The sequence below is a fragment of the Gasterosteus aculeatus genome, chromosome 21, assembly GCF_964276395.1.
Source record: "Gasterosteus aculeatus chromosome 21, fGasAcu3.hap1.1, whole genome shotgun sequence".
Lineage (NCBI taxonomy): Eukaryota > Metazoa > Chordata > Actinopteri > Perciformes > Gasterosteidae > Gasterosteus > Gasterosteus aculeatus.
In genome coordinates this window covers 11,001,320-11,024,501 of record NC_135708.1, presented here as the reverse complement: position 1 = coordinate 11,024,501, position 23,182 = coordinate 11,001,320, and the positions used below count along the sequence as shown (strand labels likewise).

The 23,182-nt window shown below is 41.1% G+C and overlaps 1 protein-coding gene and 1 long non-coding RNA gene across 3 annotated transcripts in view; both read left to right on the top strand.

The window, feature by feature from the left end:
• LOC120811669 (B-cell receptor CD22-like) overlaps window positions 1-23,182 on the top strand; it is a 39,829-nt gene that overhangs the window by 15,890 nt on the left and 757 nt on the right. The window contains exons 9-16 of one of the 2 annotated variants that reach the window (XM_078095673.1): window positions 2,637-2,942; window positions 3,037-3,297; window positions 20,698-21,003; window positions 21,098-21,358; window positions 22,198-22,503; window positions 22,598-22,858; window positions 22,949-23,033; window positions 23,121-23,160. In XM_078095673.1, the coding sequence (XP_077951799.1) occupies window positions 2,637-2,942; window positions 3,037-3,297; window positions 20,698-21,003; window positions 21,098-21,358; window positions 22,198-22,503; window positions 22,598-22,858; window positions 22,949-23,033; window positions 23,121-23,160 (1,826 nt within the window). The remainder of the gene's footprint in view (window positions 1-2,636; window positions 2,943-3,036; window positions 3,298-20,697; window positions 21,004-21,097; window positions 21,359-22,197; window positions 22,504-22,597; window positions 22,859-22,948; window positions 23,034-23,120; window positions 23,161-23,182) is intronic. The other variant, XM_078095674.1, reaches the window with a different exon arrangement.
• Window positions 11,959-12,451, top strand: LOC144389966 (uncharacterized). Its single transcript, XR_013454014.1, has 2 exons — window positions 11,959-12,092; window positions 12,189-12,451. It is a non-coding gene; the product is annotated as an uncharacterized LOC144389966 (long non-coding RNA).

Sequence of the window (23,182 nt, the reverse complement as noted above, 5' to 3'; positions counted from 1 at the left end):
ACTGGCTGGGCAACAACACACACACACAGACACACACACACACACACACACACACATGCACAACAACTACACTTTGTAGAAGAAAGTCCATGTTTTTGATAAGATGGACCGTAAAGAATAATTAATTAATGTGTAAATAGGAAAGAAGAGCACATCCTCCTGTAAGCCTGGAGAGAATATGGTTTCATATTTGAGGTAATTTTAAAGAGCAAACAGTTTAAGTCATAACTGTTTGTTATGAAATGACAATTGGAGACAATTATTATAAATAAATATGAATGCACATGAGCAGGAGTCCCGTTAATAATGCATCAATAATCATCCTCAGGAGGACATTTTATCCAGTACAAGACAACCAAAATGAAAAGTAACTGCCTCTCACCGTGGCAGTTACTACTTTGTCATGTTTTCACAGGTTTAGTTGGTGTTGTTACTCTGAGTGAGGTGAGAAACCTTATTTAGCTTTGTCGCTCTAACAGATGAATAAGGAGAAGAGGGGAGTATCTAACACCCAATAAATTCTGAGAACTTTCAAGAATAGGGGAAGTCGTTTTGTCAGACTCTGCAGAGTTGTCGTGAAATAAAACTTTCTGCAATAAAATGTATTAATTTGGAAAAAGACACAATATGTAATATCACGTACAAAGGTGCAGACTGACACAATGTGCGCCATGCACCCGGATCCAGACTCCTCACCGCCCTCCGGGCCGACCCCCAGAGGCTCCCCGGCCAACTGACCGGTGCTGCACCAAAAGAGATGGAAACACTGACGGGATCTTGTTTACAAATAAATGAATGAAACAATCAAAGTATCTGAAGGAGACTTTTACAGCTTCAATGTCACTGATGGAGGAGTTCATTACTGTGTGGCCACCAATCAGATTGGTGATTTAAATCCATTTCTCGATTTTTTCCGTTAGAATACTTTTATTTAATTATTTGCTGGTTAATTAATGTATTTTGTGGTATTTCTTTTCCGAGTTTTGCAGTTGTTTTAGTACAATACAAGTGTGTGTAAATTCTATTTTATTTGCCATTTAAACGAACACCAGCAGTGATATTTGTCTCCACCTCCCAGTTCCTCCTCCTTCCTCTCACAGACCATCTTGGTTCAAAGACCTGTGACTTCTGCATTGAACTTGTCAGACAGCAGACTGCACTGAAGAAGAAACACTCACTCGATGTAAGTTAATGTCACCTTCAATACTTCATTTTTTATTGATTTACAATCCTTTTTTATTGAAATATCATCAAGTTACAAGAGATTCTTTCTAATTATTCACAAACAAGTTCACCGATTGCATGTTGTATCAATCAAGAGAATTTGGAAGATTTAAATAGATATTAGAGATGAAGAGGAAGTAGAAACTATGAAAGAGGAAATATTTTGGCTACCCGCGTAAGTCATTTATTTGAAGTTTAAATTGTAATAACACAATAAGTGTGTGAGGTTCATCAGTCCTGTAATGCAGAGCAACAGAGACTCAGAGTTATTCACAGTGACTAAACTCAAGTCACTGACTGTTAATGCTACATTATTATTATTGTGATGTGTGTGATACATAAAGATGATATAGACTCACGGATATGAGCAGTGACACTGATGTTGTGTTTGTGAATCAGGTGGTGAGTGTCATGGCCGACCAGTCTGTTAGGATGGTGACAGCCATCGTGTTGCACAGTGTCTTCTTCCTCTCAGGTGAGCTTCATCTTCACTCACTTGTGTTTCACTTCAATCATTTACTGTTTGGAAAATATCATTTCAACCTAAATTCATGTGAATGTTACAATCTGTGTTTTCCTGCTGAGCTCTTTTATCACGGAGACAAAAGTGACGTAGTTATTTGGAGACAGAGACGGGTTTGGTCCCACTGGGCTCGGCCTTGTGGGGGAAAGATGTAAAACCAGAAAGATGAATCAACACGAAAACTGTTCAGGGAAAAAAAGAACACAACACAAAACATTACTGCTGAAGTATATTTCTCTTTGTGTTCGTGTTATTGTTGTGTTTTTACACATTTTAATCACCACTGTTAATCATTTGTTTGTTTCACAGGTGCTTCTGCTGCTTGTGAATGGGATTCAGCTCTAATCATCACTGCACCAAAAGAGATGGAAGCACTGAGTGGATCTTGTTTGCAAATTCCATGTAACTTCAGCATTAAATCAGAAAAGGAATTCAACAGCACAACAACAACATTTGGAGTGTGGATTAAAAACTACCCTCAAATTGGCCAAAAAAAAAGTGAGGTGATTTTCAACAGTAGTGGGACAGTTTCCACGTATCCGATGAGTTTTACTGGAGACTTGAGTCAGAAAAACTGCACCACCCTATTTGCCAGTTTAAAAACAACATACACAGGAAAATACTACTTCAGGGTTGAGAACTGGCCATTTGTAGCAACAGATGTTTGTGATTATCTTCAGATAACAGTTAAAGGTAAGAGACTTTTGTTTTTCATTAAAAAATCTATGATGTTATTATTTCTAAGATATATAATCCAACATCTGATAGTGGAATAAAACTAAAACATTTATGTTCTCAAATGTAGAAGAGTACTTTCATCATAGACTGTAGACTCAAGTCTTGTTGCTCTTTTTTCAGTGTACAATCTGTGTTTGATTTGAAACCACAGATTCTCCTCCAAAGCCCAGGATTGAGATCTCAGGTGATGTGAAGGAGAAGGAGTCTGTCTCTATAAGCTGCTCAGCTTCCACTCCCTGTCCACACTCTCCTCCTCAACTCACCTGGAACCTCCAACCAGACTCTCACCACATGATGGAGGAAAACACAGATCGAACCTTCACAACTAAAATCCAGAAGAGCATCACTCTGTCACATGAACATGATGGATTCATCATCAACTGTTCTGCCAGATATCCTGTGAATGAAGGAAAAGATGTAAAGACGTCAGAGGAGAGAAAGACTCTCAGTGTTTCATGTGAGTGTTTGTTCTTTGATCCTGTCAGCATACGATGATTCATGTGTTCACACAATGTCAGCGGCATGAAGTTTTAATGTCACATGTTCCTCAGACGCTCCCAAGAACACCTCGGTGTCCATCAGTCCATCAGGTCGGGTGCCAGCAGGTAGCCGGGTGAACCTGACCTGCTCCAGCAGAGCCAAACCTCCTGTGAGCCGCTTCACCTGGTTCAAGACCAGCAGAGATGCACCAAACAAAGTATCTGAAGGAGACTTTTACAGCTTCAATGTCACTGATGGAGGAGTTTATTACTGTGTGGCCACCAATCAGCTTGGTAATCAAACATCATCAGAGATCCATCTGACTGTAGAAGGTAAACACAGAACTGTATTACACTTGTTACTCTGTTAGAGATGCAACTTTTTGTTCAGCCGTGCACCGTCACAGGTTCATTTGGGATTTGTTAAAAGGAAATGGCTCACTGGCAACGCGATGCTTTACACATCTGGATGTGTTTTGGAGTGCGTGCATTTCCTCTTTTGAACGTGTGCACATATTTAGAGGGGATCCGTCGCACTGCTTTAACAAAGAGACCCCTGATCTTTTCTCATCATCATCAAGTCTTCATGGCTGTGAAGTGACCAGCAGTGATGGAGGCACATTGTGTTATTGTGGATGCAGAAATGAGCTGCACATTCAGCTATCGACAGGACGTCTGTTGGTATTTGAAGGTCACTGCAGGAATTATGATTTGAGTGATAACATTTTAAAGGTGACCATGTCGTTGTGTTGCAGGTGATCAACTGGTTGGTGTTCAAGTCATCGTGACGGTCCTGGGAATCATTCTGCTCGTCACTACTTTGGTCATCTTTGCGTGGTGAGAAAACCTTTTCTACAATATGATTGTGTACAGATACACACCAGTTTGTGTCATTGTGAATGTTGTAATGCATTAATGCATAAATCATTATCAATATTCATAATAATGATAATATGAATAAATATTATAAATCATTTTACAAAGATACAGAAGGTCAAACATAACAACTCATTCCTTGTTACTTGTTGACATTTGAACGGCTCATAGTGTATTATTATTATTATTGTCGCAATACATCATCATCTCCTAATAATAAGATTATAAGTTGCACTGTTTGCTTTAAGAAAAGAAGACAAATTATTTATTCTACTTGACCCCTTTGACCATCAAAAGAAGCTTTTGGTTGCTGCTCGTTTTAACACGTGAAAAAATCCTTGAAAAAGTCCAGTTTGTCTTTGATGGTAATTGATTTCTTCTCCAAATACAAACAGAAGACAGATCACTTTGTTTGTCTTCATCCACCTTTTCTTTCTCTAAATTAATAATATATCATAACACTTTTTCCGTTGGTTATCATACACCATCAAACAACACTTGCACCTTCTTGCACGTCCTTACAAACTGTTTGCTCCTCACAATAACAACCACCTGTTCCTGTAATGCTGCTGATTATATCAACCTTGTGGCCTAATTTACAGCGTCCTTACGCCCCCAAGTGGTGGGAGGTTAACAAAACAACTAAATGTTACATTTAAGTTAAATAATTACCACAGAGTAACTTGCAAACGTCTCTGCTTTAGCTTTTCCCTCCCCAGCGTGTAAAGTCTGCTCGTGTCTCTGCTGCTTTTCATTGGCTTTGTGTAGAGAAAAAGTGAAGTAAAGATCTGAACCCTGGAAATAAATCTTTTTGTTGTTTTATTCCTCTGCACCGGAGTCTCAGTCCTGATCGCTCACACTAACAAAATCATTCCTTCTTCTTTTCCTTCCAGCTGGTTGAAATCAAGACGCTGCACCAAACCACAGGAGGTAAGACATCAGAAGAGGAGAGATATTTCATGATCAGGCCCTTGTTTGGTTTACAACATTAGCACAGGAATAATCCTTCAATGGTGGTGATGTTTAAAGAGCAGAGTCTCCTCCAATGCAGTGAAGCACGTCTCCAAATGAATGCTGATGATGCTCTGTGTCTGCTGGATGGTGTCTTTGCTAAGCTGTGTGCCATAAAAGCTTCTTCAAGTGCTTCCATTCATTCATCCAAGAACAAAATATCCACAATGACAACCTACAAAAATAAAGACTATGTAATAACTATTAAAACACAACGCAGTTAGAACAGCTTTAAACCTGCATTCATTCATTAAGGGCCAGTGCATGAAGCTGTAAACACAACATGGACATTTCATCACTTCATAAAGATGATATGGTGAACATTATCGTGTGTGTGTGTGTGTGTGTGTGTGTGTGTGTGTGTGTGTGTGTGTGTGTGTGTGTGTGTGTGTTTAACATGTTCTACCTACTTCAGGTGGTGCATTGCTCCCATGCTGTTCAGTGACACGGACACATCTGTAACACAAAAACAAGGTGCATCTGTTTTCATCTGTATAGTAACTAAAACTCTTTCCACTGCAGGACGCAGAAGAAGACATCTATGTTAACATGGTGGCCATGAGGCAGAAGAGGAAGAGGAAGCTATGAAGCTGTATCTTCTTCTCTGTATTCATTATTACATCACAGGTCATTTAGCTGAAGCTTTTATCTAAAGCTTACATTACATTTTTAACCCGTGGCTTTTTACATTTTTGCCCGGGGAGCAATTAGGGGTTAAGTGTCTTGCTCAAGGACACTTTGACTTGGGACATGGGGCAGCCGGGACTCGAACTACCAACCTTGCAGTTCCTAGCGGACCCTCTCTGCCCCTACGCCACGACGACCCGCTATTCATTAGTCTTAGTGTGCTTCTTACAACCATGTGTGTAGCTTTTCTCTTAATACTTAATGGTATTCTGTTCTGTAACAGTGAATGGTGAATAATGTTTATTAGCTTTCTGTGTCACACGCATGCGCGGTCGCTTCTGCTTCTTTTTATAACAATTCGTCTTTTAGAGGGAGACAGAATCTGCGGTGAGTCAACATCACACATGTATGGATCCGTGCACACAGTCGCTCGAGTGAATTCATTATTTTCTCAACTTTTGGAAGAATAACGGTGATGTAAGTGTTGAACAGCATGAGACAGATGTGAATGTTCTTTGTCTCTGCTTAACAGGAGGAAGTCACTACTGTTGTTTTATATGTGGCTCTATTCCATGTTGTCATGTCATACACAAGTTAAAGTTTAGTAAAAAGCAGTTTTGTTTGTTGTACTCTGTCCTAAGTGTCTTCTAAATTTGACAAATTGCTCCAGGAGGGCAGTCGGGGCAAATAAAGGACCCACATTAAAAATGAATTCATCTTGGTGTCCTGTCTCATCATTTTAATCACGCTACATAAAATCTCTGGGTTTCAGCCTGTAAACATTAGCAGCCCAGTTGTTGAGTTGGTTGACAGGTAGAACTTTTTTTCACCTGCACAGAGAAATAATGATGTTTGTCTCTTCAGTCACCAATCACGTGGTTTATTGTTTATTGACAGTGAACGACTGCTGCTCTCAGAGGGAGTTGGTACAGAGAGAGAGAGAGAGAGAGAGAGAGAGAGAGAGAGAGAGGGTGAACATCGCCCTTATAAGGTAGTGATGTCATCAGTCACATGTGACTTCATGCCATATGAGGCACAACAGCGCCTCCTCCTGAACAGATACAGTTACATGCATTCACACACTTATTCATTCTCAACAGTTGTTAAATGTCTCCTGACGTGACTCCGCCCCCTGCTGAGAAGAAGGCGGGGGAATTCTCTCAGGTGATTCACCTGGATCAGCGCCACCTGAGAGACATCAGGCCATTAGCGGGCTACATAAAGGCTCCCTGACCCAGCGCTCTCATTCGCTCTTCTCTTCGTCCTGACAACAAGCCGTCTGTGTGTAGTGTCTGTGTTCAGACTACCGTTTGGTGGGAAGTCTGTGAGGCTTCGCTGCCATTTCTGTTACTATTTTCTACATTTTTGTGTTACGCCTGTGCGCCCCTAGACAGGAGTCGGGGGAAGAGAAGGAGGTTGACGTCACGCTACAGATGAGGAACAAGAATTAAAACAAAGGGAATCATGTTGATTTTTTTTTTGTCAGAATGAAGTTGACCTTTCTGATAACGTAAGATGAATACAAGGCTGAGTTTTCGAAGCGTTGTTTGTCTTTATTTTTGCTCTGTTAAGGGTTCGGAAAGCCCTTGAAGGAGGCCTCACTCCTTTGTTCTCGTCCCGGAAACGATGCATCAAAAGACTTCCTCAAATTTATTCCAAGTATTTAACTAAATGTGATAAGGAATACAGTTACAACGTGAAATACAATGCCAACAGTAGAATATTTCGCTAAATAGAGAATTCTGAGCAAGTCTAAAGTGACTTATCAAAGCGGCTGCAGGAGAATTCAGTCCTTTCCCCGCTTTGGTCATTTGAAAACTCCTGACATGTGTCTTCTTGGATGCATTTGAATTTCATTGGCTTCTCTTTCAGACGTGTCTCTTCCTGGATTGTCTCCTCCACATCGAGGTGTGAAGCTGCAGCTGTAACCTGAAACCTCTGTCCAATCTGTCCCTCACATTCCACTGCATTCAATGTAGATACGTGTGGCTTTATGCCTCAGCGAGTGTGTGTTGCAGACTGGCTCCGCTCACTTCTATCTCCATTTTTGGGGTGTTCTAAATCAGGTTGCTTTCCATCTATGCTCTCCCTCCCACTGTCACCAAGCTGTGAGTAATTATCCTCCATCGTTTTGATCAGTGGGCGGGGCCGCTGAGACCATATGTATGAGCAGATCATCCACCTCAAGTGTGTCTTCCTACCTCTTCTCGGGGGTAAACTGTGGCGGCGGCAGTGTGGCTGGGCTGGTCTGGCGTGGCTGTTGCAGAGTCCAGTGAGGCTTAACTTTTCAGGTCGTGGCGGTTATAGACTTTTAGGTACGTTTCTGGCAATGTTGGTTATAGTTCGGCATTGGTAGCTGGTTGGTGGTAGCTGATGCGTCCTCTGTTTGCGATAGTCAGCCGGTTGTCTGGTTGGAGGTTGCGGCCGAGGGAGCGCGTGCGTGCGTGTGTGAGAGAGATCCCGAGCGGCGCGTGTTTGGTGTCTTTCCATTCCGCGTCATCGACGGCATCTGCCTGTCTGCCGACTGCGGTTGGAGGTGGGAGAGCGTGTCCTTCAAGCCGGTGCAGATCTCCTCATGCGTAGCATTCAATTCCTACGGTAGGCTGTCTACTCTGTACTGCTTAGGTGTACATGTGCCTCGTCCAGCTGTTTTATAGATAGATAGGTACCTCGGATTTGCAGTTAAAGCTGCGTTGCTGTGGTGCACCACCCTGATGCTGAAGCGGGCCTCTAAATATTGCGGGACCCTCCCACTGCTTTTGTGTTGTGATGTAATCACACTGTTCCTTTTTTGTGTGTGTGGGCCTCCTTGCCGATATTGCGCTGCTAATTGTTGCGTTTTTTTGTTGAACAGGAGCTGTTGGTTCCACTGGTAGGAGTGACTGGCTGATCCCGGTGGTGCCCTTAATTTTTTTTTCTCTAGTGCACCTCTGTGTCAATAGTCTGTTTGTTTTTGTTTTACATGCGTAACATTAGACTCCTTCCCCCTCAGCAGTAGTCTCTGCTGGTGAGCCCTCATTCCCCCCTGTACGTTGCATTCCATGGTAACCTGAATGACTCATAAACGTTCCTTTTTTGGTGTAATATTGCATCGACTGTAGATTTCATTGAACATTTGTGATTGTAGCTTAAAACAATTTATTAAAAATAAGCTTGTATAATTTTGTTTGTGGACTCGTGTCCAGTGCCTGTGTTGTCCTGTCGTTGACCGTAGATTGGTGGTCCCCGTTAATAATTCCTGAGAAATCCATAATTTACGGCAATTATCAGTCCCCAGGTTTTAACATCACATTGTGACAGAAAGGTAATGTATAGAGTGTTTAAATGATTTATGATTACATTGTGTTTGATTCATATTGCATTCACTTCATATAACAACTAACATCTAATAACCAGAGATGGGGACTTGAGTGCGACTTAAGTCGCACACACTGACTTCAGACTTGACTTGAGACTCGACTCTGTACTCTCGAGCTTTGGGACTCGTGAACAATGTTTAATTTTAGGAAACGTTATACCGAGCTCATCACGTGTTTCCCTCCGATACCTGCCTACGTAACACGTCCATTGACATATATTGCTGGCTGTGGCGCAGCTGGCTGCGGCGGCGCGTGTGTTGTCAAAGATGTCGAATGCACCGGCCGCTGCTGTGCCATTTGTCGTGAGCTTTGGGTTCAAAACTTTCCTACAAGACTGCAACAAAAGAACCGCAAAATGCAATTCACGCGGTATTACCATAAAAGATTTGGGCTCAACCACATCCAATTTTATCAGGCATCTGAAAACTCCCCCTGATAGGTGAGTAAACATGTTTAGCTAAGCAAGCATTGACCATCTACCGTTAGCTTGCTTCTTGCATTAACAACGACCCAACGTTACGTGAACTAATTCTTGCGCTCTGCAAATGAAAAACAAAGTCGTTGCTTAAACATTTTACAATATTTTCTTGATACCCAGAGTACTATTTTTTCAGGTCATAACCTTGTATCAGATGGGCTTTGTTGGACATAAAATTGTAAGCTATAAGATAAGCATCTTACTTGTTCACTTTTCATATTCCTCAATCGGCAGGTTTAATGAGTTCAACAAAGCAAAGAAAGGGGCCCGTGCAGAGGGACAGAGCAGCATTGATTCATTCTTAAGCCAGACAAGAGGTGTACAGCTATACAGCCAGGGGCATCCCAGACAGAAGGCCATTACTGAATCCACACAGGACCTCATCATTTCATGCAACCTACCTCTGTCTTTGATTGACAAGCCTAGCTTCAGGAATTTTGTCAGTGGTAGAGGAGAAATACTGCCCAGTAAGTCGAAGCACCATAACCCAACGTCTGAGTGAGCTGGCAGCAGAAAAAGAGTCCAAGATAAAATCTAAACTACAAAATACTGACAATGTATCTGACAGTGGACATCTGGACTGATTGGAGCATGCGTGGCTTCTTAGGGGTAACAGCAGACAGACTCCCCAAGAAGACTGCAGACAGTTCTCCTAAGTTGTGAACGATTCACTGGGTCACACACTGGAGAGAGAATAAGTGAGATATTTGAGGAGATATGTGACAACTTTAATATCAAACATAAATTAGATTACATCATCTGCGACAATGCCTCAAATATGAAGAAAGCCTTCACAGTTTGTTTTCCTTCTGCTAAAACTGACAATGATGATGACGATGAGCTGGGAAACAGCGGCATGTGGGTGGAAGTAAGTGAGGAATACAGGATGATGTGGAATCCATCCAGAGCAGCAGGATGGATTCCTGCTGCTCGACAGCAGCGCCTGTCGAGCAGCAGCGCCTGCAGTGCTTTGCACATTCATGGCAGCTTGTTGTAAGAGATGGACTAAAAGAGACAAAAATTCTGAACAGTGCAATGGCAAAGGTGACCAAATTTTGCAGTTTACTCCATTCTACTTGTAGCTCAAGGAAGCATTTGAGGCGGCGTATGGAGCAAACCGAAGCATCCCAAGATGAGGAGGAGCCACCAGTACCCGCTAAAACTTCACGGCTTTTCTCTGGCTACCACAAGAAGAGTAGCAAGAAAAATGCAGACCATCGCACATCCTGCAAAGATGAGGTCATTCACTACATCCAGGTCTGCTCTGAAGAAGAACTTGAATGTATGGATTTCTGGCAGAAGCATGCAACGGTCTTCCCAAGGCTTTATCGTGTGTCTATGAAACTGCTTGCAGTTCCTGCCACCAGTTCACCAGTGGAAAGGGTGTTTAGTCATGGAGGCCTTATGATGCGCCCTCACCGAGCCAGCCAGACATTGTCGAGCTTGATCTTTTTAAAATGCAATTCTGTTGCTTAAGACTTTTCTAGTTTCTTAGGCCACTGAAGGACACCTAGAAGCCAGAAATGTTTTGTGGCCAATACTGTTAAAAGAAAAGGTTCTGATCTCATCCTTTGGATTTGTTTTATTTGATTATTTCTAAACATTTTTGTCATGTTTGTCAGTTGCAAATAATTAAAGGATTCTCTTTGATCATAAAGAAGTGCACTGTAGTGTGTTAAAATGTCATTTGGTTGCAATAGTGTTTTAAATTTAGCTACACTGTGATGTTTTGCAGTTTTTCTTCATGTTAATTTTAGTGTTGTGAGTTAAAACATTATCTATATTTGGTCTTTTGGCCCCACAGAGCCAGCACAATAGGAGCCAAGGCCTTTCATTATAATTCATCGACAAACAAGAGTTTTTTTTTCTTCCGAACCTCATTTTTTGGTCTGTACTGTTCTGCATGTTCAGGCTACAAGACAAAATACAGATATTAACTTAAAAGTAAAGCATTTCTTAGTGTTCCTGTCATGTTGCAATAGTCTGTTCACACTGATTATATACCAAAATCAAAGCTGATACTGTATGCTGATACTATAGCACTTCTTGCTTAAATCCCTAACAGCACTCACGCCTCACCTCATGATCCCGACATCACAGTATGTAAACTTGCTGGAAGAACTTGCTCAACTTGCTCAAAGGTTTTTTTTTTGTTTGGAGGTTGAAGGTGTACAGATAGTAGCGCCCTGTTTGATTGTGGACTACATAAAACAAGTTAAATATTATGTTATGAATAGAGTGTATTACAATTTAGATAATAATGATATGATGCATGCCATATGTTTAATTGAAGCTGTAGAACAAAGCGGAGTAATCAATCATTGAATGTAATGTGATATTGATGAGGTTCGAGTCTGATTAGGTGATTGAGGGATTCCAGGTTCAGTCATCAGATGGAGCCACTAAGGCAGGTAATAAAAAAGGCCTCTCCATTGATGAACGGCATCGCTTACCAAGCCGGGTGCAGTCGATGTCGTGTGACGCCATGAAGAAGTACTTCAGGCTCGTAGTACTCCGGTGATAAGATCATTCCAGTTTGCAGTGGTTACAAATAGCTTTTATTTAATCGACTACGCCGTCTGGTAGAGATTTAAAATGAAGAAGTCCATTTTAAAGTGCATTTCCTTTCTCCATTCTCTGGGTTAATGTGTGCAGCAGTGTCAAGCCCGTCCTGATGTGAAATAAAATGGTGCCAACGCAAGTTAAAATCATTGTCTGAGTGAAAGGAACATTTAGAACGACGACAAAATGATGAGGACTCCATCTGCATCAGAGGGGTTTGTTTTCACCTTTTTACAGCACGTTGGTCTTGTACGTATTTCGTTACCTTCTGGATGTTGAACTTATTCGTTCTATTCTTTTTGACTTTATAGGAACCTTAAAGGATCAGCGAAGAAGAAGCAGAAGACAGAAGCGACGCCGGGTAAATTTAAGAAGGGGAAGTTGACTTTACCAAAGACTCCTTGATTCTTTTGGGGAAGTAACTTTTCAACATGAGCGACACCAACTAAATAAAGAGTATTAACATGAACGTAGAGCTACAAGTGATGTAGGAGGAAGTGATGTAGAAATCGGTTAGATTTTTTTTTAATCAAATTGTGTTTTCTGCTGTTAAAAAAATACATTTTTTTACCAATGTGTTGTTAGCCTTTTTCAAAATACATTATTAGTATAATTATTCTGCCCGGCACATTTCTGTATACGTTTTTCTAGGCCGTACTCCTGCACACACACACACACACACACACACACACACACACACACACACACACACACACACACACACACACACACACACACACACACACAATCAGCTCACAGGTGCATGCAGATTATTGATGAACACCATTATCTCACTCAAAGTAAAAATAACACACAACATCTACACTTTGTAGAAGCAAGAGCATCATTTTAACAAGATGGACCATAAAGAATAATTAATGAATGCGTAAATAGGAAAGAAGAGCACATCCTCCTGTAAGCCTGGAGAGAATATGGTTTCATATTTGAGGTAATCTTACAGAACAGTTCATGTCATAACTGTTGTTTCTGAAATTACAAAACAAGACATTTATTGAAATAAATATAAATGCACACGAGCAGGAGTCCAGTTAATAATGCATCAATAATCATTCTCAGGAGGACATTTTATTCAGTACAAGACGACCAAAATGAAAAGTATCTGCCTCTCGTTTGTCACGTTTTCACATGTTTAGTTGGTGTTGCGACTCTGAGTGAGGTGAGAAACCTTTATTTAGCTTTGTGGCTCTAACAGATGAATAAGGAGAAGTGGGGAGCGTCTGACACTCAATACGATCTGAGGACGTTCAAAAACAGGGGAAGTCGTTTAGTCAGAGTCTAGAGGATTCTCACTTGTGAAATACAACTTTAAAAACAAGTATTTCACCATTATCTAAAGTCTTGAGATTAAACATTGTTAAAGGAAATTCTAATTGTTTTCTCATTAGTGCAAAGTCTCCCGTTAAGCCGAATCTTCCAGACCGTCCAAAGGACATTAAGGTGGTCATCAGCGCAACTGGAGGCCACCAGCAGAGGGATGCTCATGCACAGGATCATCACTTTAATGTGATTGTATTATTGTGGGTAATTTGAAGGTTCCAGCAGCAGAAATATTGGTTTGTGATCTTTTAAAGTCATAAAATGTTCCCTGAAGTAGAAGGTGACCATGCTGTTGTGTTGCAGGTGATCAACAGTATGAACGAGTTGGTGCTCAAGTCGTAGAGAAAGTTGTGGGAATCATAAAGCTCGTCAGTATTTTGATCTTTCAGCGGTCGGACTAAATATTCTGTCATGTGATCATTTGCAGAGACGGACTAATTCTATTTTAGAGCATGTTTTGTATTTGTAATAAATTATTGATATTTCTTATACAACAGGACCCCTTAATGTCGTCTCCTTTCCTTCTCACTAAACCAGTGACGGTGAGCTACTTGAGGAGGAAGGTACATTATTTACAACTAAACTTTGCTCAAGTCTCAGGAGGAAGGAAAGCAATCAAACAGCATAGCCAACAGTGTCTGCACCATCAGGGGACGGTGGACCACAATGCATTGCAGGTCCATGTAGCTACGTATATGAGCAGTAAGTATGTGACTGCTTGCTTTTCTGAGAAGTTCAGATCATGTGACATCTAACACTTTATTAGGTTTCAAACCTTTTTGTGGTTAAGTATAGAGTTTGTTATCTTGCTCAAACACGTTCCTGAAAGTTCAATTGTAGCACTTCTCTGCGATCTGAAGACGTCTCTGTTTCTTCTTTTTGCTGTGGGCCTATTTGATGAGGCAAAGAGTTTAACTGGTTCTGTAGAAGCCTTTTCCCTTCGTCCCTTTACTCCCTGATCAGCTTCTACCGGTGGCTGAGCTGCATATATCTTGACGCGTGCAGTTTGTAAAGATGAGGAGTAGAAGTTGATCCGGTTCGGTGCAATGACCATTTATTATTCTTAATGTATAAAGAATGTACAAACCAAAAACATGAGGTGAAAATAACAAACAATTAAACTGAAGCAGTCTCTTATATGGTGGGAGACGGCTTGTCACGTCATGTCCCTCACGTCTCTCCATCACACGGTCAAAAGACTGTTTCCCTCTCAGGACAAACCCACAGCTGTGTCTTCCTGTCTTTAAAGCTCTTCCTTGGGCTCCAACTTCAGCCTCCCAACCGTCCTCTAGGTGGGGTAAACAGACCTGTGGCCATATTACTCACTACTATTCACAAGAAATAAACATGAAATACACCTTAATATGGCTCCTACAGGTTGTGTTAATTCACATCTTGTTTGTTTTATAATCTGCACTGAAATGAAAGGTTTTGTATTTGTGTTTGCGGGATGTAAATCAATGTTCTCATGTTGATGTAACCGGGGCGGCCGTTCGCCTGGTCACAACGTCACTTTGGGACTCTCACCCAAAGAATATCAGTTGTAATGAAAAAGAAAGGGAGCAGAGAGGTGAAGTTCCAGGTTTGTAACAATGTTTTTTTTTTTATTTACAAGTAGGTTTAATATTTAAAAGAAAAGGAATAATCAATCCAGAAACATTGGTCGGTTTTATGGCAAAATATAATCTATGCTTTGAAAAAGGATTACTATACTGGGGTACCCTACCAGTACAAGGTGACTACTTGAGGCCCACCGGGGCGGGGGAGTGAAAGGGGACAAGGGGGCCACCACCAGGTCAAAGGAAAGAAAACACAGCAAATCAAAAATAATTAAAACACAGCAAACAAACAAAATAAACTGAAAGGGCCTTCCACCTCGTGGGCCACCCCCTGTAGGCCTACTATATGCCCACCTGCACTGGCATTAAAGGGACCCCCAGTATAGGGCGCAGTAATGGTTGTTCATGTAGGACAAAACAAAGACACTAACCCAGAAAGAAAACAAATTAGCAATTCATAATCAAAGATACTATATAAACCGGGTAACCATAATCTATTTTAAATCAAAGGCAAAAACAGCAGTGACCAGGCTCAGCGTAGCACCACCTGATCATTTCCTCTAGATTCCGCTCAAACCCATCCGCACGTGGCGAGTGCTGTGCCTATGCCGTGGGAGACCTACAGCAAGCCCCCCTCTAGCTCTAGTGGGGCAAAAGCTCCCATTTAAAGAGCACCTGGTCACACCTGTTAGGCATCACCAATTAAGGTGGTGTGGCCAAACAGGCAGGGGGGGGAGGGGAGAGCTCTACCCATCACATTGAGTAAACTTAAACACAACAAAGACACAGCATGTTAATGTGTGAATTTATACAGTGAATTTTCTTCAAAAGAACACAACGTTTCAACAAAATCCAGATGTTGAGTGTGATGGAGGTCCAGGCTGTGAGAATGGGGACAGACAGCCTGTTCCTGAGTGTCTACTTAGTTTCAGGTGAGCTGCTGGTTCAGTCCCTTTTATTTGGAGACGTCACTTTAATCATTTACAGTGTGAACTGTAAGACGAAAGCAGAAAGAGTCACTTGTTCTTTCTAGTGTTGTCAAAGTTTGTTCATCATCGCTTTCGTCATACTGAATTATTATATATAATGTTAATCATTAGTTTGTTTCACAGGTGCTTCTGTTGCTTGTTATAAGGATTCACTTCTATTCATTACTGCACCAAAAGAGATGGAAACACTGACGGGATCTTGTTTGCAAATTCAGTGTAACTTCAGATTTAAACCAGGAGAAGAAAACAGAAACAAGTAGAAGTTAACTTTTAATATGGATATAAATATCTCGTGGGGGTTGTCGAGGCGCAGGGGGTAGAGAGGGTGTGCTGGGAACCGCAAGGTTGGTAGTTCGAGTCCCGACTGCCCCATGTCTCAAGTCGAAGTGTCCCTGAGCAAGATACCTAACCCCTAATTGCTCACTGGGCAAAATGTGAAAAGCTATGGGTTTAAAGTATAATGTAAGTCGCTTTGGATAAAAGCGTCTGCTAAATGACCTGTAATGTAATGTAATCTACAGACACCAACCTGAAATGTTTCCTGGATATGAATGAATTTTTTAGTTCACTACTATTAATAATCCCGTGGGAAAGCTGCCTGTACATGACATTTGTATTCTGAAAACACTGCAACACTTGAAAAAAGGGAAGTTAGAAAACTCTTGCGGACTATTTACCAACAGTGTTTTCACAACATTAGTTAGTGAAAATTCTATGAAATATGACGAGTCGTGAGGTGATTGGTGGGAAAAGAAAAGAGAAAAAATGTTCTGCTGCACATACGAGTTCATATTTGTGACTTTTCTCTAATCTTTGCTTCATTATAAAGTAGTGGAATTATTAAATGAAGACATGTGAGAAGTTCAGAGGGGAAATGTGGATGAATCTGCTGACATTCAGTAAAAGTACAGTATTTACATCACCTGTTCTGCCAGATATCCTGTGAATGAAGGAAAAGAGTCAAACCTCCTCTGAGCCGCTTCACCTGCTTCAAGACCAGCAGAGATGCAACAATCAAAGTATCTGAAGGAGACGTTTGCAGCTTTAATGTCTCTGATGGAGGAGTTTTATTACTGTGTGGCCACCAATCAGCTTGGTGATTTAAATCCATTTCTTCAATTAAATTTATAAAATTTTATTTAATCATTGGCTGGTGAATTAATGGTATTTTTCCAGAGTTTTGTAGTTTTAGTACAATAAAAGTGTGTGAATTCTATTTTATTTGCCATTTGCAGGAACACCAGCAGTGATATTTGTCTCCACCTCCCAGTTCCTCCTCCTTCCTCTCTCAGACCATCTTGGTTCAAAGACCTGTGACTTCTGCATTGAACTTGTCAGACAGCAGACTGCACTGAAGAAGAAACACTCACTCAATGTAAGTTAATGTCACCTTCAATACTTCATTTTAGTAGCACAGCAAAAAGAGGAAACTGTCTTTTATTACTAAAATATCATTGTTACGAGAGATTTAATTCTAATTATTCACCAACAATTTTACTGATTGCCTAAAGTATCAATGCAGAGAGAAGTTTAATAGACATTAGAGATGAAGAGGAAGTAGAAACTATGAATGAGGAAATGTTTTGACTATTGGTCATTTATTTAAAGTTTATTAAAGCAATAAGGTACGAGAGGCTGTACTTTATCGTCCAATAACAGTTCGGGGGTGTTGTTGGCTGACGAGCAGCGGGACGTCCCGCACCATCTCATTCATTCACATCATGACGTCCACCTTAATTGTCCGGTTGCTAAAGCTCGAATTGCCCGAAAACGATCATTTGTGGGATTTCTGTTTTTTTTCGGCGAGCAAAATCTAACCTGCTACTTTGACTGCGCAGTGATACGGAACACTCGGATCAATGTGAACAGCAACTGTACATTATAGATCAATGATGTACCCTCGTGACTCACTGTCAACCAATCAGAACGCTGGATTTCATCTATCCGTTTTATAAATGTTAATAACACAATGAAAGTGTTTCAGGTTCATCAGTCCTGTAATGCAGAGCAACAGAGACTCAGAGTTATTCACAGTGACTAAACTCAAGTCACTGACTGTTAATGCTACATTATTATTATTGTGATGTGTGTGATACATAAAGATGATATAGACTCACTGATATGAGCAGTTAAGGGGAGAACTCTGCTAAAACAAAGACCTGCACTTGATCTAATTGTCCCTCTGTTATGGACGTGGGCTTCTTTGGTAAGAGGGAGACATTCATAGTTTTATTCTCATCCAACACTCAGAGTCGTACTCGTCCACAGACTTGTGAGCTGTGGTCTCTTCACACACAGGAACTTGTGGTTGCACACAGCATGTTGAACGCTTCCTAGAACACTGATGTTGTGTTTGTGAATCAGGTGGTGAGTGTCATGGCCGACCAGTCTGTTAGGATGGTGACAGCCATCGTGTTGCACAGTGTCTTCTTCCTCTCAGGTGAGCTTCATCTTCACTCACTTGTGTTTCACTTCAATCATTTACTGTTTGGAAAATATCATTTCAACCTAAATTCATGTGAATGTTACAATCTGTGTTTTCCTGCTGAGCTCTTTTATCACGGAGACAAAAGTGACGTAGTTATTTGGAGACAGAGACGGGTTTGGTCCCACTGGGCTCGGCCTTGTGGGGGAAAGTTGTAAAACCAAAAAGATGAATCAACACAAAAACTGTTGAGGGAAAAAAAGAACACAACACAAAACATTACTGCTGAAGTATATTTCTCTTTGTGTTCATGTTATTGTTGTGTTTTTACACATTTTAATCACCACTGTTAATCATTAGTTTGTTTCACAGGTTCTTCTGCTGCTTGTTCTGAGGATTCAGGTCTAAACATCACTGCACCAAAAGAGATGGAAGCACTGACTGGATCTTGTTTGCAAATTCCATGTAACTTCAGTGTTAAACAAGGAGAGAAATTAAACAGCACAACGACAACCTTTGGAGTGTGGATTAAAAATGACTCTCGCTTTGGCACGTTTCCAAATAATGTGGTTTTCAACAGTAGTGGGACAGTTTCCACATATCCGATGAGTTTTACTGGAGACGTGAGTCAGAAAAACTGCACCACTTTATTTTCCAGTTTAAAAACAACATACACAGACACATACTACTTCAGGGTTGAGAACCGGCCATTTCTAGCAACAGCTCAATGTTATCCACTTCAAATAACAGTGAAAGGTAAGAGACTTTTGTTTTCCATAAAACAATCTGAGATGTTATTACTTAAGGCTGCGCACGCTTCTGCTTCTGCGTCTGCGTCGTTGCGTCGACGCACTCGCTTCAATTCATGGTTTTAAAAGTCTTGCGTGTGTTGCAGAGCAATTCACCGCCAGAACAACAGGCGGAGTAACGTGTTTCTGTTGAAGACGACTTAGAGAGTCACGTCTTTGTGTGTGGAAGTTGTTGGTTGGTTTGTTTATTTATTTATCATGCACTTTATTGCCCCGTGCATCGCCACTGTTGCTTTTCATCGCGGACACGTTTGTCGTATTTTCCTCCACAACTTTGTGCAGCTCTCGACCGGCAAACCGGCGTTTGCGGAGATCTCCCTCCATGAATCCAACCCGGGTCATATTTACACATTTCTTCCGACAAAAGTTCTTCAATCTGATCCGTTCTCTCGTAAACATTCTTCGTTTTAATAATGGCGGTATCGGGCTATGAAATGCGAGACTCCGTAAAGGACGTAGTTAGCGGACCAATCGCAGCCTGGTGCGCTGCGGCACTTTCGACGCAAGCCTAGAAAAATGGGTCGACACACGCAAGGACGCAAGGAGGTGTGAAAAGGCAGAAGCTTAAACTAGGCTTTAATCAGGCTTAAGAGTCTATTTGTTTCTGTTTTATTCAACTTTTAATGTGAATATAAATATCTACAGACACCAACCAGGGATTGAAATGTTTACACTTTTTGTTCACTACTATTACTAATCCCTGGAGAAAACTGCCTGTACATGCCGACTTTTTATTCATTGCTTAGAAGGGTAGAAGTTACAAAAGTTCTGTTTTTTGTACTATTTACCATCAGAGTTTTGACAACATTAATTAATGAAAGTTAACATTCAATTTTCCCCTATAGGGTCGCAAATTAAATCTGAGGGGTCGTGAGGTAATTGGTGGGAAAAGAAAAGAGAAAAAAAGTTCTGCTAGTACATATTTTGGACTTTTCTCTAATCTTTGATTCATTATGAAGTAATGTAATTATTGAATGAAGCCATGTGAGAAGTTCAGAGGGGAAATGTTGATGAATCTGCTGACATTCGGAAACATCAGAAAAATGACGAGAAGCCAGAAACAAACACATTATTTAACAAACAAAGAAAAACAATTCATAATCCAACATCTGTGTGTGTGTGTGTGTGTGTGTGTGTGTGTGTGTGCGTGTCGTTCGTTTTCTCCGCTGGACAAAGAAGTCGCCTTTGCTCAAGATGCCACTTTATTGATCACTGACACAAATGCTGGTACCGTCACTGCAGTTTAGCCTGAATAAGTCCACTGCATTGTGAGTGTCAAGTGCGCTGTTTTAAGCGTTGTTTCATGTGCGTTCCGGGACCCCCCCGCCCCCCATGTCACTCACATGCATGCCGGATTCTCTGGACAGACACACAGTAGGAAACCAGAACATCAAAACATGGAGGTGGAGGCCACAGAATATCGTCTCGAGGGCCGCAATTGGCAAAATTATTAATTATTAAATGAAGCCATGTGAGACGTTCAGAGGAGAAATGTCGATGAATCTGCTGTCATTCAGAAAACATTAGAACACAACAAACACATTGTTTAATAAACGATTCATAATCAAACATCTGATCTTGCAGTAAAAGTAAAAAACAAATGCTCTCAAATGTAGAAGAGTACTTTCATCATAGACTGTAGACTCAAGTCTTGTTGCTCTTTTTTCAGTGTACAATCTGTGTTTGATTTGAAACCACAGATTCTCCTCCAAAGCCCAGGATTGAGATCTCAGGTGATGTGAAGGAGAAGGAGTCTGTCTCTATAAGCTGCTCAGCTTCCACTCCCTGTTCACACTCTCCTCCTCAACTCACCTGGAACCTACAACCAGCCTCTCACCTCATGATGGAGGAAAACACAGATCGAACCTTCACAACTACAATCCAGAAGAGCATCACTCTGTCACATGAACATGATGGATTCATCATCACCTGTTCTGCCAGATATCCTGTGAATGAAGGAAAAGATGTAAAGACGTCAGAGGAGAGAAAGACTCTCAGTGTTTCATGTGAGTGTTTGTTCTTTGATCCTGTCAGCATACGATGATTCATGTGTTCACACAATGTCAGCTGCATAAAGTTTTAATGTCACATTTTCCTCAGATGCTCCCAAGAACACCTCAGTGTCCATCAGTCCATCAGGTCGGGTGTCAGCAGGTAGCCGGGTGAACCTGACCTGCTCCAGCAGAGCCAAACCTCCTGTGAGCCGCTTCACCTGGTTCAAGACCAGCAGAGATGCACCAATCAAAGTATCTGAAGGAGACTTTTACAGCTTCAATGTCACTGATGGAGGAGTTTATTACTGTGTGGCCACCAATCAGCTTGGTGATCAAACATCATCAGAGATCCATCTGACTATAGAAGGTAAACACAGAACTGGGTTACATTTGTTAGTCTGTTAGGAACTCAGCCTTTTGTTTCCATAGAGATTTGCAAAAAAGTGTTTTTTACACATTTAAGGTCTCATTTATATTCATGGCGTTTGCACAAATTGGCTTCCTAAAGAGGCAGAGCCACTTTAAAAGCAGAAGTTTTAATCTATAAAAACATTTTTGACGTTTTGGAGACACAGATGGTGAATTAAAGCCGGACTGTAAAAATTAAATGTGCGATGCATCATTACAACAAAACATCTTATATTTAAGATCTATCCCACGTTACTTTGCAGCAATAGATCCTCTTCGTCATTAACAGTAAAACCAGAAGAGTCATTGGTTCTTGTACTAGTGTATATAACAGTACACACGTTTCAATCGTTAAAGTTGTAAACCAACTCAAACCTAAAATCAAATGTGGCTTAATATCTAATATTTAGTTCTCCTACTCTCTGCTGTACGAGTCACTCTTGGTCATCTGTGGAGCAGCTGATGGATTCGTCATCATCCGATAACGTGAACTGTTGAATAACGGCAGAACACGGCCTCGTCATTTAAAACAAATCTTTTTGTACTTTGCATCTTGACCCAAGTAATATTTTACTTTTCATCAAGTGTTTGGGACTAAAATCGCTGCAGGAAACACAACATAATTGATGAATATATGGTTTATTCCAAGCAGTGACGGAGAGATGCTGCATCTGATAGTGGAGTAAAAGAAAAACATTTCACTCTCAAATGTAGAAGAGTACTTTCATCATAGACTGTAGACTCAAGTCTTGTTGCTCTTTTTTCAGTGTACAATCTGTATTTGATTTGAAACCACAGATTCTCCTCCAAAGCCCAGGATTGAGATCTCAGGTGATGTGAAGGAGAAGGAGTCTGTCTCTATAAGCTGCTCAGCTTCCACTCCCTGTCCACACTCTCCTCCTCAACTCACCTGGAACCTCCAACCAGACTCTCACCACATGATGGAGGAAAACACAGATCGAACCTTCACAACTAGAATCCAGAAGAGCATCACTCTGTCACATGAACATGATGGATTCATCATCAGCTGTTCTGCCAGATATCCTGTGAATGAAGGAAAAGATGTAAAGACGTCAGAGGAGAGAAAGACTCTCAGTGTTTCATGTGAGTGTTTGTTCTTTGATCCTGTCAGCATACGATGATTCATGTGTTCACACGATGTCAGCTGCTTAAAGTTTTAATGTCACATTTTCCTCAGATGCTCCCAAGAACACCTCGGTGTCCATCAGTCCATCAGGTCGGGTGTCAGCAGGTAGCCGGGTGAACCTGACCTGCTCCAGCAGAGCCAAACCTCCTGTGAGCAACTTCACCTGGTTCAAGACCAGCAGAGATGCACCAAACAAAGTATCTGAAGGAGACTTTTACAGCCTCAATGTCACTGATGGAGGAGTTTATTACTGTGTGGCCACCAATCAGCTTGGTGATCAAACATCATCAGAGATCCATCTGACTATAGAAGGTAACTAATAAAGGTACTTCAGCAATCAATATTGTTACATTCCCATAGTGTCTTTATTTAGTCACTGTTGTTTTTTCATCTTGTCTTGAGGTGGAGTTAATTATCCACTATTGGGTGCAGTTCTTGGAGGAATCATTGGGATCATCGTGCTCATCGGCCTGGTTGTCTTTGTTTGGTCAGTAGCATCAGTAAAGAATGTGTTTTCAATGACCTGGTCTTTTTTTGGTATTCTGTGTATTAGACCCAACATTTTGTCTTGCAGGCGTTTGAAGTCTCCACATCCAACTGCACATCAGAGTCAGGTGAGAACACACCAAACAACTC